The sequence below is a fragment of the Nicotiana tabacum genome, chromosome 20 (genome assembly GCF_000715075.1).
Source record: "Nicotiana tabacum cultivar K326 chromosome 20, ASM71507v2, whole genome shotgun sequence".
Taxonomy (NCBI): Eukaryota; Viridiplantae; Streptophyta; class Magnoliopsida; order Solanales; family Solanaceae; genus Nicotiana; species Nicotiana tabacum.
Window position 1 is genome coordinate 155,971,880 of NC_134099.1, and position 19,252 is coordinate 155,991,131.

The following is a 19,252-nucleotide window of genomic DNA, read 5'->3' on the forward strand; positions in this document are numbered from 1 at the left end:
GAGTCACCACTTGGGAGATTTATGGTGTCCCAAGTCACCTGTTGAATCCCGAATCGAGGAAAAGATTGACTTTGTATTACAGTCTGCGAACCAAAAATCCGGATAAGGAATTCTGTTAACCCGGGAGAAGGTGTTAGGCATTCCCGAATTCCGTGGTTCTAGCACGGTCGCTCAACTGTCATATTCGGCTTAATTATCTGATTTTATACAATTATGAACCTATGTGCAAATTTTAACTTTTAACCGCTTTTATCATTATCATTATTATTTAACAGAGATTTGCAACGTATCTCGAACCACGTCACATCAATGTACCCGTGGTTATCGACATCTTTCGACTCCGTTGAGATTTGGATTTGGGTCACATAAATGTGCACCCGGATTTAAGAAAGTAAATTATTAAAGGCGCTCCTAAAACGACTAGCGTGTCATCATTTTGGGGAAGGCCGTGGACTTTTGCTAAACGGCCCATCCCGAAGTCTAAGGATTTTTACAAATACTTATAGAGGGCCCCGCAACTTATGTATTTCGTTTGTCGAGGCTCGTCTCATTTATTATTTAAAAGGAATTGCAACGTCATGGAAATGCATCTCGAACCACGTCACAATCAATGTACCCGTGATTGTCGACATATTTCGACTTCGTTGAGATTTGGATTGGGGTCACATAAATGTGCACCCGGGTTTATGAAGGTAATGTTTATTTAAAGTACGTGCCTAAAGAGACTAACATGTTGTTATTTTGGACGAGGCCGTGAAATTCGCTAAACGGCCCGTCCCGGAATCTAAGTATTTAATATATACATTTAACGAGGGTCCCGCCATTATGCGTTTTACTAAGCGAGGCTCATCTCGTTTTTTTTTTTAAAAAAAAAAGCAATCCTAAAGTGACTACATTTTCCTATTAATTTCGTCTTTTAAATAGAAGAGAAGAAGTCCTACTTAGTGACATGTTTATAAGCTCGTGCCTCTTGTTAGTTATTAGATTAAGACAAATGCGAACGAGAAATTGCAACCGAGCTTGCTCAAAGGGGGATTGTGTCGTTCCTTGTTCTATTAGTTAACAATACTAAATTTGAGATTAGGAATTGAACATGAGATTGACACACGGCAATGTCAGAATAAACTAACGATTCTTTGATCAATTTAAACTAACAGTATTAGATGACTAGGTTATTAGGAGAAACCTAATGTAATATCAATCCATTTTTTTTGAACTCTTTTACAACTGTTGAAAGTACCTCAATATTTGAAGATTGACATTAGCCTAACATTATTCGAGTAACCATTTCGTCAGCTTTGAACCTATATGATGATACTTTCAATTCATTTGAATCCCCAAAAAACTTGGAAAAAACGGTGGCTCACATGGTCTAGATACAGTCCAGTTAGGTAAATTTATGCAAACTAGTCTTATTGCAGAAAACTAAACATTATATATATGCAACCCTATAACTCAACTACATATTTAGATAGGGGGGGGGGAACTCTATTCGAGCACAAATCTAAACAAGAGGGATTTTAATCAGAAACAATGCCTGGTCAACACTTCATTTTTGCTTCAAACCAAAAGTGTACAAATGTGTACCTGGAAGGAATACAATGGGGAAAGAGAAAAGAGGAAAGTCAGCAGCAGTAGCAAACACCAGTTGCAACAGCCATGCAACAAAGATAGCCAGCAGCGATTCAGGAAACCAGTTAAAATTCCCAGCAATACCAACAGCAGTACAATCCCCCCCCGTAACTGACCCCAAAACAACATGATAGCAAACAAATCTCAATCAGACCACAGGCAGAAACACCCCTAGAATTCAGTAATCAAGAGAAAACTCGAAAATACAACCACACAGTTAAAGCTGAAGCTCTTTTCAGCTTTAATGGAATAGTACAGGTAGAACTAGGCTCACTCTCAAGACCCTTCTAATTTTTAGAATGTCCAATGCCCTAAAGATTTTCAGAATGTTCTCTTCCTAAAGTCTGCCCAAAAGATCAGCCAGACCAGCCTCAAAAAGGATCACAGAACTGATTTTTTAGCTACCAGAAACCAGCCTCCACTCTGTCCGACTATCCCCCCTATTATGTCCAAACCTTCCTCTATTTATCTGCCCCCCAAAAACAGACCCTTCCCCCTCTCAAAAGCACTTAAACTAATGCCACCACCATCTTTTGCCCATGATATTCTCTTACAGCCCATTATCATGCGTCTTGTGCCCAAAGGCATGGGCAACTTATAATATTCAATTAATCCCCCATGCTTTTATGTTTTGTTCCCCACTAATACTAAACTATTCATTAGTTTAGTGTTTTACTGACAGCCCACTTAAACTAGCCATTTTTAACCTTTTCAATTCCCAAATTACCCTCCTAAAGCCCCTGAAATCATACCTCAGCCTCTTTCAATTTGTACCCAATCCATCAGCTATAACTAATTCAACTAAGTTAGGAATCCTAACAATTGACTAACTAAAGCTCAGAGGTGAACTCAATCTCATATCAGTCCCCAAACATTGTTATTTGACTCAGCACACTCAAACAACCATTGAATTCAAACTAGATCAAAATAACATTGCACCAAGATGAAGGACATGGTGATTCAAGGAATAAACCAGACACAATTCCATGTTAATCCTAACTACGGACAATACTGTAAATACATTAAATGAAAACACTGAATTCCTATACAAAATGATGGGCAATCACAGATGACATACTTTGAACTTACAGTTATAGCGAGCAATTACGGGAATAGCTACAATTTATACACAACTTACTAGCACTGACTGATTCGAATCATTCAGGAAAACAAAGAAGAAACAAAATACAGAGTAAGCACAGAACATTCGAATTTAAACAAAATAGGAAAGGAGTAAAGAACGAATTTACTGAACCAAAACTAATAGAAAAAGAAGGTAAAAGTGAAAACCTACCAATTAAACGGGGCATGAGTTCGAACCTCCGATGCCTTTTGGACTTGGGGCCAAGACGGACCCTAGTAGAGTGTTCCTAAACGAGAACACATTCGACTAAGGTCCGTTTTGACCACAGTCTCTCAACTAGCTTCAAATTGCCATTCTGAAACCCTTGATTCGAGACTTTCCGGGGTGATTCGAAGGAAACTGAGCATGGGACTGGAATGAGGGAGGTCAGGGGGTGGCAGGGTGTGAGTTTGGTGGCATATGAACGAATTAGGGTTTGGGTCGATTCCTTTGATTTAAGATTCGAGGAGCTCGGGGGGTGATTCGAAGCAAACTGAGTGTGGGACTGGAACGAAGAAGTCTTGGGGAAGCTGTGGTGTGAAAGTGGGGGCTATTGGACGAGATAGGGTTCTGGCCTAATTTTCGATCTAAAATTCGAAGCACATGGCTGGGATTTGAGGACAATGGAGGGTAGATTTGGAAAGAGGAGGGTGTGGTGGTTCAGGAGTGTGAAGATGGGGTCGTTTGGACCACCGGAATCGCCGTGAGGCGATTTCCAGTGGGCGGAGGACGGTGGTTGAAGGCGGCGGACATGTTTGGCCTTTGAAGCTCAGAGACGAAGAGGTGAAGGGGGTATGACTTTTGGGGGGGGGGGGGGGGGCTGGGTAGGATCTTAGGAATATATACGATGTGAGGGATTTAATCTCGGCCGTTAGATCAATTAAGATCAACGGCTAGGATCAAAGAGCTAATCAAAACGGTGTCGTTTGGTTTAGTGTTGGGATCGGGGTCGATCCGGGTAACGGGTCAGGTATGGCGTTACGGGTGAGGGTGGAGTGATCTGGTCCATTGATCCAGTGAGATCAACGGTCCTGATCAGGGCCTCCCCAAAACGATGCCGTTTGGGTGTCCGGGCAAAAGGATGTTTGGACTGGGATGCAAAGGGGTTATTTTGGTGTGGGCCTGGTCTATTTAATTCAAAACTAGCCCAATCCGACTTTCTTTTTATTTTTTCCTTTTTTTCTATTTTCTTTTTAATTCCTAATTACCAACTAAAAATCCTAATTATAGAATTGACAATTAGCTAAAATATTAACTCTTAATAATAGCTATCACATGAAATTAATCATCAAATAAAGATGAAATCACTCAATTCGGATATTAAATGCAAAGTACATATTTTTTTGGTGATTTTTTCATTTTTGTAAAACAAACCTGTTTAATCAATTCGGACATTAAATGCAAAGTACATATTTTTTGGTGATTTTTTCATTTTTGTAAAACAAACCTGTTTAATTAATTCCTAAATTGTAAAATTAAATCCTAAATGCGCATGCAACACATATTTTTCTTAATTAAAGTAGAAATAAACATGCACAGACAAAAATACAAATAAATCACAAACAATACAAAACCATTTTATTTTAAATTTTTGTGGGAGTAGTTCTCCTAGGGCAAAAATCACGTGATCACAGCCGCCCCTCTTTGTCCGGAAACATGAAGAGTTTCCGTGCAAAGATAAAGTGAGCGGATACGAGCGATTTTTGCCCGTTCGGCTACTCCGTGTGAAGCTTTTTTTTTAGAAAGATTTGACCAAACCTTTGCTTCAAAGGTTTCCTACATATCCCTGGTTAAAAGGGAATCAGGTCAATGTAGTTCGGGAAGTTTTGGTAGCTGAGACTACCATGAGACTGGGATTTTGCTGTTACTGCTGTTGTTGCTGCTGCTGCTACTTACTGACCTCCTTGTTACACCTTGATAAAAATAAAGAAGTTATACTAAGCTATGACCTATGAATTACAAAGATTTGTTCTCAAACTTGGTCATGTGACTGTTGTTGCCTTGCGGTCCTGTTGCCTTGTGTTTCCTCTGATGTTTCTTTACTTCTGACTTTACTCGTATTCTCCCTTGATTGACGAATTTGAACTGCTTATTTCCTTCTTGTGAGCTTCGAATTATTCTTTCTTCGAAGCTTGAACTGCCTTCTTCTGACTAGTGTTGCCTTCATTCCGACTTCTGAGTTTTAACTTATGCTGGGGTTTTTTGTTGTAACCCTCCGCTTTACTGACTTCAAACTTCAATGTATTCCTCTGTTATATGGGCGGACTCCCAGCTTCAAAACTTGAAAATAAAATGTCGTTCCTTTCTTCAGGCGGGCTCCTGACTTCAACACAACTTTGAAAATAAAAACGCCATTCCTTTCTTCATGCGGGCTCCTGACCTCAACAACATCTTCGGAAAAAAAATAAAGCGCCATTCCTTTCTTCAGGCGGGCTCCTGACCTCAACAACAACTTCGAAATTCCTTTCTTTAGGCGGGCTCCTAACCTCAACAACAACTTCAAAAATAAAGTGTCATTCCTTTCTTCAGGCGGACTCCTGACCTCAACAACAACTTCGAAAATAAATCGCCATTCCATTCTTCAGGCGGGCTCCTGACCTCAACAACATCTTCGAAAAAAATAAAGCGCCATTCCTTTCTTCAGGCGGGCTCCTGACCTCAACACCAACTTCGAAAATAAATCGCCATTCCTTTCTTTAGGCGGGCCCCTGACTTCAACAACAACTTCGAAAAATAAATCGTCATTCCGTTCTTCAGGCGGGCTCCTGACTTCAACAACAACTTCGAAAAATAAATTGTCATTCCGTTCTTCAGGCGGGCTCCTGACTTCAACAACAACTTCGAAAAATAAGTCGCCATTCCGTTCTTCAGGCGGGCTCTTGACTTCAACAATAACTTCGAAAAATAAATTGTCATTCCGTTCTTCAGGCGGGCTTCTGACCTCAACAACAACTTCAAAAATAAAATCGTCATTCCTTTCTTCAGGCGGGCTCCTGACCTCAACAACAACTTCGAAAAATAAAGCGCCATTCCCTTCTTCAGGCGGGCTCCTGACTTCAACACAACTTCGAAAATAAAACGCCATTCCTTTCTTCAAAACTGCTTCCCTCAAAACTTGTATTGTCCTCCTTCTTCAAAACTACTTCCCTCAAAACTTGTACTGTCCTCCTTCTTCAAAACTACTTCCCTCAAAACTGGTGTCTCATTTCTCTGCGAACTACTGGGGATAACACTTTTTCAAAAATATGTTATCTTACTCCTTCAAAGGCTACTTCCCTTAGGACTGATGTTTCATTCCTCTGCAAATTGTTTCCTTTTGCGAAACTGGTCTTCCTCTTTTTTTCTTTTTCTTCTTCCTTCAAAGACTACCTCCCTCAAAACTCGTGTTATCTTTCTCCTGACATTGCTTTCTTTAAAACTTGTTTCGCGTTCTCCCGAAAAACTGCTGGGGATACTGCTTTTCACCAAACATGTGTTAGACTTCCCGAAATTTTTTGAAATGAAACAAAAATTTTCTGCCCTAGTTTGATAATCTTTCTTGTGGCGCATCTTTCCGTCATCAGTAACATTCCCTGTCCCTGCTTCAAATCAAAGAAAATTTGGTCAGTTTAAAACGTGGTGGTTGGTTGTGATACTCCTGCTGGGGATACTATCAACCATTTTCCCATCTATGCATTGTCTGACCATCTTGAAGCTTGGCTGATACCTTCCGTATCTTGACGATTCCTTATTCACAAACCTCTTAATCATTTTCCCAGTCTCCTTATCTGACCTCATGTATTTTCATGACAACTGATTTCACTTGAAGATCTTGCATGTTCATTGATTAACCACTCCCTCCATTGTCTGTGTTACTGAAATACCTTTTTCCGATGCAGACCCAATATCTTCTTTTGCGGTACTGTCCGTGAACTGGCATTTCTCCAACCTTTGAGTCTCCTATGAATTTCTCAATTATGTCCATTGATTTCCGCTGGCCTTGGCCTTATAACCCTCGATTTCTGCTGGGGGTATCCTTCTTGACACCTGTCCATCCTTTTGTCAAGCTCATCATCGAATATACCCTCGGTTCAATCCCCTTAGCCCTCTTTTTGTTGCACTGTCCCTGAATTGATATGGACCAATCTTGGGTATTTTGCGCGAACTTCAAAGCACGTTGACTATTACCAGCTCATTGTGCTTGTTCTTTCCTGACTTATATCACTTTGATGTACTAGTCAGATCTCGTCTTGCATAATTGGAAAGCTGATGGCAAATTTTGAAATCATTTCTCGCTTGTTCTGACCAAAGAGACTCAAGAAGAGGAAATGACAAAGGTAAAAGGAACAGAGTAAAAGGCAAAAGAAGGAGATGACTCCTAACAAGAAAACTACAGAGTAAAACCTATCAGATATGGATACCAACTCTATTGGTCATGACATGCACACGTGGCCTATCCTCCGTCGTTAATCGCCTTTCACAATCTTCGTCTGGTGTTTTCCTGTATGATTCTCAATCTTTATTTGACTTGTAGTGCCCGAAGGGTTTTCACTATCAAGCCTCTCTCATTTTGATTTTTCTCTCAACTTATAGCCGCCTCAAGGTGCCCGTGAAGGTTTTCACCGATAAGATTCTCTCATTTTATTACTTTTCTGACGGGGATCAGAGTGTTATTCTCGACTTCCATTTGCATGACTTGGCATCTTTCGAAGACTATTCAAAAGGTCTTTCTTTGGACCGTAACGTGGGGTTTTGGATAGGGCTTAGAAAGAAAGGTATTAGCGCCTCAAAACGAATCGATTTGGGTTAAAAATTTACATCCTTCGGAACCAGATTTCTTTACATCAAACACAACTTCGCCCCAGTTTCTTGCTTGGGGATTTTTGATTTTTTTTGTTACACTATGACCGAGCCGTGAAGCGCCTACGTATCCTCTTTGAGGAATCAGGTCAAACGTAGTTCCCAAGTCCTTTTTGTTTTCCTTTCCACTTATTTATTATTTTCTTTTCTTTTTCTTTTTCTTTCTCTTTTGCTCATTTCTCCTTTCTCCTTTTTCTTTTGTTGTTTTGTTGTTTCTGTTGTTTTCTTTTCCTTTTTTCTTTTTCTTTTTCTTTATCTTCCATGCTTGTGTTTTCTAATCTTTGCTACTGATTCCGAACGAGGGGTATGAATGAAAACCAATAAGGCTCAAAGGGTTAACGAAGGATAAAGTGTTTAGATAGAAGAATAAAATGCCTTCGTCATCCCAATCTTCAAAACATGCCAAGCACAAACAACACAATTAGACATTCGCCACATCTTCTGATTGTGCCGGACTTGATAACCATATCCACACATTCGCCTTTTCATTTGTCATTTTTAAAGCACCGTTGGGCAATACTCTCACTTTTGTTACCATGAACGACCCCCTTGTTAATATGGCTAACTTGCTTTTATGGTTTTTCTTTATGTTTTACTTGCCCCAGTTTCACGTGGCTCGGGCTTCAAATGATCTCAAACTGTTCTTATTTCCCTTAAGTGTCCCGATCATCTCCCAATGGCTTTATAATTAACTCTTAAGATTAGGCCCAAACTGTGCGCGCATGTCATGTCACTAGAATCAGCGTTGAACAAAGACAATACAAAAGGATAAAAAGAACTAAACACAAAAGATAACTGGAGGTAACAAAAGACCGTAATTTGTATTAGACCAGCGGTGAAACGGTTCGTATAACGAAACAAGCAAAATAACTGGGGTACAACCTTGGGACAAACCTAAAACAATCCTAGACAACACTAAACAAACCACTATGACAAAATGGAAGGATAAGAGGGTTTGACACAAGACAATGTCTGGATTACAACCCTACAAATAACCCGGACAATAGAAATGATAACAAAATGAACCACCGAAATTCCGCTCCGGCTGACCAAGAAAGGGAGCGTCTTCCTAATTACCAAGCACGACATCTTAGCCACTGAGCTTCGCATCAAGACCACCATCTGCTTCAACATCTTCAACTTTAGTCAATATCCTAAGAGGGTTCACATGCTCTTTATTACTGTCGTCGATCGCAATCACTCCTTCGTGAATCATTCTTTCTATTTCCCTTTTTAACGAATGACAACTCTCAATGCTATGCCCTGGGACATTGGAATGGTATACGCATCGTGTAGTAGGATCAAGGCTTCTTGCATATGGATATGGAGTATATCCGAGGAGCGGCTCAATTAGGCCAGCATGCTTTAGTCTTTCAAATAGACTTGCATAAGATTCTCCGATAGGGGTGAGAGCCTTTCCTCGTTTCAGCAACCTCTCGTTCCTAAATGCCTGATTTGGCCTAAAACCTGATCTAGGGGGTTTCTGGTGTGCTCGTGGGGGTGGATAGGCATTTTGTGGAGATGGGTACTTGGAGAGTGAAGCATGTTTTTGGGAGTCCCATTGAGAGAAGTAGCGTTGGAAAAATATAGCTGGACGACGAGTGATGGAGCTTCTCGGGTGGCTGGGAAAACTGTCATAAGTGGGTAGATATGGAGAATATGGAGGATCGTCCGTTATTGTGTTAGGTGTTTGGGTAAGGATAGAGTTCAGGAAGCTAGGCGGTGACGGGGGTGGTGCTTTCCCAGTCATCCATGCCCGATACATGTCTGCCACATGCTGTCTCAACATTTTTACCTCTTCTACCAACCCGTAGTCCTATTCAACCAGCTGTTTTCGGGCATTGGTACCAACCCACTTAGTTTTGTTGTTCTCTGCCATTGTCTTTTGCCTTTGTGTTGCAGGGAAGCGTTACTTTAGTACCACAACCAACCACCTTTCTGGAGATTGAAAGAGAACAAAATGGGAGCAACCCGGTAGCGTTAGGGTTTTCAACAGATAGGAAAACACACATTGAGGATGCAATGCAACTAGACAGTTAACCCTTTCTATCATGCATTTGCTTCAGTTACGTGCATCATTCCGACTTCTTATAATTGTGCTCCTTTTGAACGCCTCCCAATCCTTCCTTTATTTTCTTTGTTTTCTCTTTTTTCTCTTTTCTATATGTATATATTTTTTTTCTTTTTGATGGTGGTCGAATCTTATGTGGATTGCCTACGTATCATGTCCCCGCATGAATCAGACCGTGCGTAGTTCTGATAGATAAGTGCCAAAATGACTGATAAAATTTTTGATTTTCTTTTTTTTCAAATTTTCCATTAACGAAAAATGTGTTTATTGAAACGACCCATTACAATATTTACGGACTCTAAAAGACATTGTTATCAAAATGGCAATACAACTTAAAAATAGACTAACAGACTCTGACTGAAAAGTACTCCCTTTTCTTTTCTTTTCTTTTCTTTTTTTTCTTTTTTTTAAAAAAAAAAATTCATAAAATATCCGATTTTGTCAATACGGCTTTTCAGCACTTCGAAGAAATTTAAAGGTTGTGTTTGCTAACCAGTCAAAACCTTAAAAATGACCAAAGTTGGTGTTTATGCAAAGTCAGCCTTTCGGTGTCCCTTTTTGGGAACATTCGGCTATTTTTGACAAGAACGGCATCACCCGACTTATTTATGACGAAAATTAAAATTTTGACATTTTTGGCTATTTTTGCAAAAAAGGGAGGTTGGACCCGATGAGGGTTGCCTACGTATCTCACACCCTGTGAGAATCAAACCGGCGTAGTTCGGTCGATAAAACAAACTTCTTTTTGAAAACCAGACTCTTTTCATTGGCAGATAAAACTATATTTTTGTTTTTTCTTTTTTTTTTTCATTTTCTCAAAAAATTCGGCAGAGTTTCGACACTATTTGGACATTGGTTTTTTCAAAACAGGCGATTAGCTCTCTTTAACCCTCATACTGCTATTTCTCTTTCCTCAAAATATTCAAAAGTCGGTCAGCATGCAAGTTCGAAGCAAATAAATGCACAAGTAGCAAGTAAGATGCATCATGATGGTCATTTTCATTTTTGGTACACCTGTCCTAGACAGACCCAACCCTTGTGTTGAGCCTCCAAAGTCAAATACACGTGATGCAAACAAACGTTCCTACTAGGGATCCGGCATGAAGCTGAGTTATTCTAGGTTCATAACCTGGGTATTTGTTCTAGACTGTGTACCCGAGCGGACAACTCGAGTCGAGGAGGGGGCTACGTACTGGGAACCAAAAGGCCATCCGGCTTAGTAACTTGTCCGAGCCTCTTTCTTATTTCAAGGTATGACACTAACAGAATAGAGAGTCTCGACCAGCGAGCACATCCCCGAAGATGAGAAAAGAAGGGTTTCGTAGCAGTTTATATACAGTTCAGATAATATCAAAGCGGTAAAAGCAGCATTTAGCACATTAGGCCCAAACATGTAAAGATCAGATAATAAACAAAGCCAATTATAACAATTATTCCAAGCTCGAATTCTGAACCCTGAACTAGAGATTCTGGGTTCCTCCCCAGCAGAGTCGTCAGAGCTGTCACACCTCTTTTTTCACCCGCGCTGCCGCCAAGGGGCGCGGAGGGAGTTTTTCCAATTAAAGGACAATCGAAACGAGATTTATTATTTAATTCAGAGTCGCCACTTGGGAGATTTATGGTGTCCCAAGTCACCGGTTGAATCCCGAATCTAGGAAAAGATTGACTCTGTATTACAGTCTGCGAACCAGAAATCCGGATAAGGAATTCTGTTAACCCGGGAGAAGGTGTTAGGCATTCCCGAGTTCCGTGGTTCTAGCACGGTCGCTCAACTATCATATTCGGCTTAATTATCTGATTTTATACAATTATGAACCTATGTGAAAATTTTAACTTTTAACCGCTTTTATCATTATCATTATTATTTAACAGAGATTTGCAACGTATCTCGAACCACGTCACATCAATGTACCCGTGGTTATCGACATCTTTCGACTCCGTTGAGATTTGAATTTGGGTCACATAAATGTGCACCCGGGTTTAAGAAAGTAAATTATTAAAGGCACTTCTAAAGTGATTAGCGTGCCATCATTTTGGGGAAGGCCGTGACTTTTGCTAAACAGCTCATCCCGAAGTCTAAGGATTTTTACAAATACTTATAGAGGGCCCCGCAGCTTATGTATTTCGTTTGTCGAGGCTCGTCTCATTTATTATTTAAAAGGAATTGCAATGTCATGGAAATGCATCTCGAACCACGTCACAATCAATGTACCCGTGATTGTCGACATATTTCGACTTCGTTGAGATTTGGATTGGGGTCACATAAATGTGCACCCGGGTTTATGAAGGTAATATTTATTTAAAGTACGCGCCTAAAGAGACTAACGCGTTGTTATTTTGGACGAGGCCGTGAAATTCGCTAAACGGCCCGTCCCGAAATCTAAGTATTTAATATATACATTTAACGAGGGCCCAACCATTATGCGTTTTACTAAGCGAGGCTCATCTCGTTTTTTTTTAAAAAAAAAAGCAATCCTAAAGTGACTACATTTTCCTATTAATTTCGTCTTTTAAATAGAAGAGAAGAAGTCCTACTTAGTTACATGTTTATAAGCTCGTGCCTCTTGTTAATTATTAGATTAAGACAAATGCGAACGGAATATTGCAACCGAGCTTGCTCAAAGGGGGATTGTGTCGTTCCTTGTTCTATTAGTTAACAATACTAAATTTGAGATTAGGAATTGAACACGAGATTGACACACAACAATGTCAGAATAAACTAGCGATTCTTTGATCAATTTAAACTAACAGTATTAGATGACTGGGTTATTAGGAGAAACCTAATGTAATATCAATCCATTTTTTTTGAACTCTTTTACAACTGTTGAAAGTACCTCAATATTTGAATATTGACATTAGCCTAACATTATTCGAGTAACCATTTCGTCAGCTTTGAACCTATATGATGATACTTTCAATTCATTTGAATCCCCAAAAAACTTGGAAAAAACGGTGGCTCACATGGTCTAGATACAGTCCAGTTAGGTAAATTTATGCAAACTAGTCTTATTGCAGAAAACTAAACATTATATATATGCAACCCTATAACTCAACTACATATTTAGATGGGGGGGGGGAACTCTATTCGAGCACAAATCTAAACAAGAGGGATTTTAATCAGAAACAATGCCTGGTCAACACTTCATTTTTGCTTCAAACCAAAAGTGTACAAATGTGTACCTGGAAGGAATACAATGGGGAAAGAGAAAAGAGGAAAGTCAGCAGTAGTAGCGAACACCAGTTGCAACAGCCATGCAACAAAGATAGCCAGCAACGATTCATGAAACCAGTTAAAATTCCCAGCAATACCAACAACAGTACAACCCCCCCGTAACTGACCCCAAAACAACTTGATAGCAACCAAATCTCAATCAGACCACAGGCAGAGACACCTCTAGAATTCAGTAATCAAGAGAAAACTCAAAAATGCAACCCCACAGTTAAAGCTGAAGCTCTTTTCAGCTTTAATGGAATAGTACAGGTAGAACTAGGCTCACTCTCAAGACCCTTCTAGTTTTTAGAATGTCCAATGCCCTCAAGATTTTCAGAATGTTCTCTTCCTGAAGTCTGCCCAAAAGATCAGCCAGACCAGCCTAAAAAAGGATCACAGAACTGATTTTTTAGCTACCAGAAACCAGCCTCCACTCTGTCCGACTATCCCCCCTATTATGTCCAAACCTTCCTCTATTTATCTGCCCCCCAAAAAATAGACCCTTCCCCCTCTCAAAAGCACTTAAACTAATACCACCACCATCTTTTGCCCATGATATTCTCTTACAGCCCATTATCATGCGTCTTCTGCCTAAAGGCATGGGCAACTTATAATATTCAATTAATCCCCCATGCTTTTATGTTTTGTTCCCCACTAATACTAAACCATTCATTAGTTTAGTGTTTTACTGACAACCCACTTAAACTAGCCATTTTTAACCTTTTCAATTCCCAAATTACCCTCCTAAATCCCTTGAAATCATACCTCAGCCCCTTTCAATTTGTACCCAATCCATCAGCTATAACTAATTCAACTAAGTTAGGAATCCTAACAATTGACTAACTAAAGCTCAGAGGTGAACTCAATCTCATATCAGCCCCCAAACATTGTTATTTGACTCAGCACACTCAAACAACCATTGAATTCAAACTAGATCAAAATAACATTGCACCAAGATGAAGGACATGGTGATTCAGGGAATAAACCAGACACAATTCCATGTTAATCCTAACTACGGACAACACTGTAAATACATTAAATGAAAACACTGAATTCCTATACAAAATGATGGGCAATCACAGATGACATACTTTGAACTTACAGTTATAGCGAGCAATTACGGGAATAGCTACAATTTATACAAAACTTACTAGCACTGACTGATTCGAATCATTCAGGAAAACAAAGAAGAAACAAAATACAGAGTAAGCACAGAACATTCGAATTTAAACAAAATAGGAAAGGAGTAGAAGATGAATTTACTGAACCAAAACTAATAGAAAAAGAAGGTAAAAGTGAAAACCTACCAATTAAACGGGGCCTGGGTTCGAACCTCCGATGCCTTTTGGACTTGGGGCCAAGACGGACCCTAGTAGAGTGTTCCTGAACGAGAACACATTCGACTACGGTCCGTTTTGACCTCAGTCTCTGAACTAGCTTCAAATTGCCATTCTGAAACCCTTGATTCGAGACTTTCCGGGGTGATTCGACGGAAACTGAGCATGAGACTGGAACGAGGGAGGTCAGGGGGTGGCAGGGTGTGAGTTTGGTGGCACATGAACGGATTAGGGTTTGGGTCGATTCCTTTGATTTAAGATTCGAGGAGCTCGGGGGGTGATTCGAAGCAAACTGAGTGTGGGACTGGAACGAGGAAGTCTTGGGGAAGCTGTGGTGTGAAAGTGGGGGCTATTGGACGAGATAGGGTTCTGGCCTAATTTTCGATCTAAAATTCGAAGCACATGGCTGGGATTCGAGGACAATAGAGGGTAGATTTGGAAAGAGGAGGGTGTGGTGGTTCAGGAGTGTGAAGATGGGGTCGTTTTGACCACCGGAACCGCCGTGAGGCGATTTCCGGTGGGCGGAGGATGGTGGTTGAAAGAGGCGGACATGTTTGGCCTCTGAAGCTCAGAGACGAAGAGGTGAAGTGGGTATGGCTTTGGAGGGGGGGGGGCTGGGTAGGATCTTAGGAATATATACGATGTGAGGGATTTAATCCCGACCGTTAGATCAATTAAGATCAACGGCTAGGATCTAAGAGCTAATCAAAACGGTGTCGTTTGGTTTAGTGTTGGGATCGGGGTCGATCAGGGTAACGGGTCGGGTATGGGGTTACGGGTGAGGGTGGAGTGATCTGGACTGTTGATCCAGTGAGATCAACGGCCCTGATCAGGGCCTCCCCAAAACGATGCCTTTTGGGTGTCCGGGCAAAAGGATGTTTGGACTGGGCTGCAAAGGGGTTATTTTGGTTTGGGCCTGGTCTATTTAATTCAAAACTAGCCCAATCCGACTTTCTCTTTATTTCTTCCTTTTTTTCTATTTTCTTTTTAATTCCTAATTACCAACTAAAAATTCTAATTATAGAATTGACAATTAGCTAAAATATTAACTCTTAATAATAGCTATCACATGAAATTAATCATCAAATAAAGATGAAATCACACAATTCAGACATTAAATGCAAAGTACATATTTTTTGGTGATTTTTCCATTTTTGTAAAACAAACCTGTTTAATTAATTCCTAAATTGTAAAATTAAATCCTAAATGCGCATGCAACACATATTTTTGTATTTTTCTTAATTAAAGTAGAAATAAACATGCACAGACAAAAATACAAATAAATCACAAACAACACAAAACCATTTTATTTTGAATTTTTGTGGGAGTAGTTCTCGTATGGCAAAAATCACGTGCTCACAAGGTAAAATATCATCTACTCTTTAGTTATAAAATGGATTCGATTTATATGCATTCACAGCATCAATATTTTTTTTTATAATACCATTGTACTTTAATTTGTGATATAGCAGGTTAATTACTATTTTTTTAAGGTTATCAAATTAATTTTTATTTTAGGTATTAATTACTATACGTTACAAGTGACATGATTTGAAATTACTTCTTTGTTGTCTGTATGTGCGTAGAATTTAAACTCAGAAAAAGAATTACGATTTCACTTGTTCTTATTTTTCTTCTACTCTACGTGTAGGCCAAGACGGAGCAATGGGTAGAATCAGCAGACAGTACAGCAAATTCCTTTAATAAAATTGAAGATGCAATTCAAAGAGCTCGTGAGTCAGCTCAACGAAAAAGGAACAGAATTCTGGATTCCTTCATCAGGTATTTTTATTTGGGCAAAATACAAAATTGGTAGGCCGGCTGAAACTAATTGCATTTGCTAGCCAAAAAGTATATAAAATAAATACTATATTATATGTATAAAATACACATATATACACACAATATACATTTTGTCTGTTATTGTTTTTTGGAGAGGCTAAAAATATACATTTCTCTTTTTATTTTCATTAATAATTTTTAATAAATATTTTTGGTAATATTTAATTAGTTTTCTTTTTTTTCTTTGTTCTTGTTGGTTGTCTTTTAGACTGGAGAGCAAATGATGCACGTGGCTCAAGGCGCAGTTGATGGGGTGAAGAACACACTAGGAATAGGATCAAACAAAAACAAATGAAAGTAAAGATTACCAAATTAATATTGTACCATTTTTCTATTGGTTTCATTCTTATTTTTTTCCCTTTTTAGTGTGCCTTTATTATGCTACGAGTGAAATATTAGTAGTAGTTCGTATGTGATTTGAAGAGATTCAATAGTATGGTAAAAACCTACTCGCATTTATAATCATAATTATCATCACTATGTTATACGCATATAATAAAGTTTATTGGTGTTTGGGTAATAGATTACTTGTTAAATGAACCAAAAAGAAAAAAAAAATACCTCAATATGAGATAATTTGTTACAAGTGTTTGGAGTATTTCACGCTTAAATAATAATATTGTGACAATCCCCTAAGATACTCAAATTTTCCAACAGATAAAAATTTATTTGCAACCGATGTTTACTATTGTTGTTGTCTGTAGTTTAGGTCCATTGAGTGGGAAGAAGTACAATTCATTGTGAATTTGAGATAGAGTCATAGGGAGAAAATCAGGAGCATAGTTCAAGTCTCGTTTTCGCTGAGTCTGATTCTCTATGACGTGGACGTTTTTTATTGGATGGAGACCGATATATAAAAAGCATGCAGTTAGGGTGCTTGTTAATCACTAGGTAGCCATGTTCCGAGCAAAAATTAACCATCCATTTTAATAAAAAAATAACCATAATATTCTTGAGAAGATGAACATATCAAAGCTATTACAATAGTAATTGCAATTTGCAAACTATTTATGAAATGCTTCTATAAATTTCTAGCTTTTGGAAACAACTTTAGTAAGGATTGTTCCTTTCTTGTTATAGCTCATAATTTTCAAACTTTGCCTCAAAATATCCACTTCTCTCTCCCTCTTCACTTCTTGTTTTTCCATTGAATCAATTCTTTCTTTTAAATATGTAATTATTTCTTCTTTTGCTTTCAACTCCCCATGTAGCTCCTCTATTAACTCCACCTCTTCTGTTCTACAGTAGAGTCTTTCTCCTATGAAACAAATTACAAACATCAAGATTAAATTGTAGCGTTACAAAAATAAAATAGAATACTCCTTTAAAATAACATAATAGAATAAATTCTAGAGGATAACTTTAGTTAAACCCCTCGTATCACCGAAGGAAATGTTTGGATGATAAGTGTCACAGACGGAAGCCGGGGATTTCAACTATATGGGTTACGTATTTTAGAACGACTACTTAAAGCACTAGTATCTGGGTTCAAAATTCAATACATGTACATATGTAGTAAATTTTGTAATACAAATACATTGTTTAAGCAAAAGTTATTGTGTTCTGCATACGGGCTTCTAGATCCGGCCCTGATTCCTTAACCAAAAGTTTTAAGTTCAAGCCCCTTGGGAATATAGTCCTTTAAGGCTTTGTAACCTATTAGTGACGAAACCAGAAAATTCAATAAGAGTGTTCAAATTTTGAACACCCTTTGCCAGTAGGCTATGCAATGGTGTCCAAGGTCTATTTTTTAATCAATAAGAAGTACAATATTTTATCCTATACATAATATAATTTTTCAGCGAAGAGTGTTCAGTTGATCATCCTTTAACCCTGCATAGTTTCGCCCATGTACCCTATAGTGTACTTTCCTGATGCAAATACATATAATCTAGCAATGAATTTCGAATACCGAATATTCAAGCAAAAAAAAAAAGAAAAAGAAAGAATAAAAAGCAGGGAGGGAAGTTGGAGATATAGGGAAAAAAGCAAGTAATCAAGAAGAGTTCTTTTTGTAGGACATGAGCAAATAATTTGAGAAGGGCATAAACCAAAAAACACCATGAAAATCTGATAATTATGGAATGACAGCAATCAATACATTATGATGATACACATAATAAGAAAATGAAAAATACCTTGATTTGTCCTTTGAATAAGTTCATCAAGTTCAATTTTGATAGCAAAATAGAGCTGTTTCCACTTCTCAATTGTCTCATCTCTTCTAACTTGTTCTTCCCTAATATAACACTCTTTATCCCCTTTTTCATGATTTTCCACTCCTTTGAATTTCTCTTCTTCTTTTTCTTCCAACTTCTTTTTCAATTTATTCACTTCCTCTTTAAGTTTCTTCTTTTCTTGTTTCCACTCTGCTTCTTTCAATGCAAAAATAATCATCTCCTGTTGGTAAGTTTGACTCTCATATTCCCTTATGCCCATAATTTCACTCACCTCAGTTTGAAGAAGCCTTACTTTATACTTCAACCCTTCAATAATTTTGGCATTTGGATTGCTTTTATCCTTAGTTTGAAGACTCCCCATTTGGTAATTCCCTTGGCTTCCTATTCTTTTAGTTAAACTATTACAATTGGCCCCTATGTATATATATAGATAGTGTTTGCATATGCAGGTTTGTGTGTTCTAATAAAGGGCTAAGTCAAAGAGTCCACGTAAGATGCTTCTCATAATAGAGTTGGCTAACATTTAATTATAACTTAACAGAAATAATCAAATAGAGACACTAAAGTAAAAGTGATAAACTCATATGTCTAACATGTCTACTACAACACCGTTTGATAAAGGAAATAACGATAGTGAAAAAATAACGGAAGGTAAATCCGAGGCCTGCGGACATTGTGGAGGCATACCTTGAAGTCTCCAGAAAGCAACTAACCAATCAATCACTAGCGTCTAGCACGGGTAGACGTACCTGGATCTGAACAAAAAAATTATACGATAAGGTCACCTAAAAGATAAAAATCGGTAATTATTCATGATAAGTAACGAAAGGGTGAATCTAAGATTTAAATTTGATGGATACGATATTTAAGGTTATTAACATTAAACTTATTAATTTTTTAAGATTATAGGTTCCAAAATGATATTTGTTAAAATTTTAATGAATTATTTATACAGTATATATCTATGCACCGCATAGAAAATGTTGGATCGAATTAATTCGTTGTCGAAGGGTTTCA

General features: G+C 38.4%; 1 protein-coding gene across 1 annotated transcript; it reads right to left on the reverse strand.

Annotated features, from left to right (window-relative positions):
• Window positions 1–16,902: 16,902 nt before the first annotated feature.
• LOC107807644 (uncharacterized) lies at window positions 16,903–18,667 on the reverse strand. Its single transcript, XM_016632067.2, has 2 exons — window positions 18,194–18,667; window positions 16,903–17,313 (listed from the first exon to the last, which is right to left on the reverse strand). Exons 1-2 carry the CDS (start codon window positions 18,594–18,596, stop codon window positions 17,087–17,089), a joined length of 630 nt encoding a protein of 209 aa, XP_016487553.1. The 5' UTR covers window positions 18,597–18,667; the 3' UTR covers window positions 16,903–17,086.
• Between the last annotated feature and the right edge of the window lie 585 nt (window positions 18,668–19,252).

Coding starts and splice junctions, on each gene's coding strand:
- LOC107807644 (XM_016632067.2), bottom strand. CDS start 18,596: ATGGGGAGTCTTCAAACTAAGGATAAAAGCAATCCAAATGCCAAAATT. Junction 17,314..18,193: donor TATTCAAAGGACAAATCAAG/GTATTTTTCATT, acceptor TTTGTTTCATAG/GAGAAAGACTCTACTGTAGA.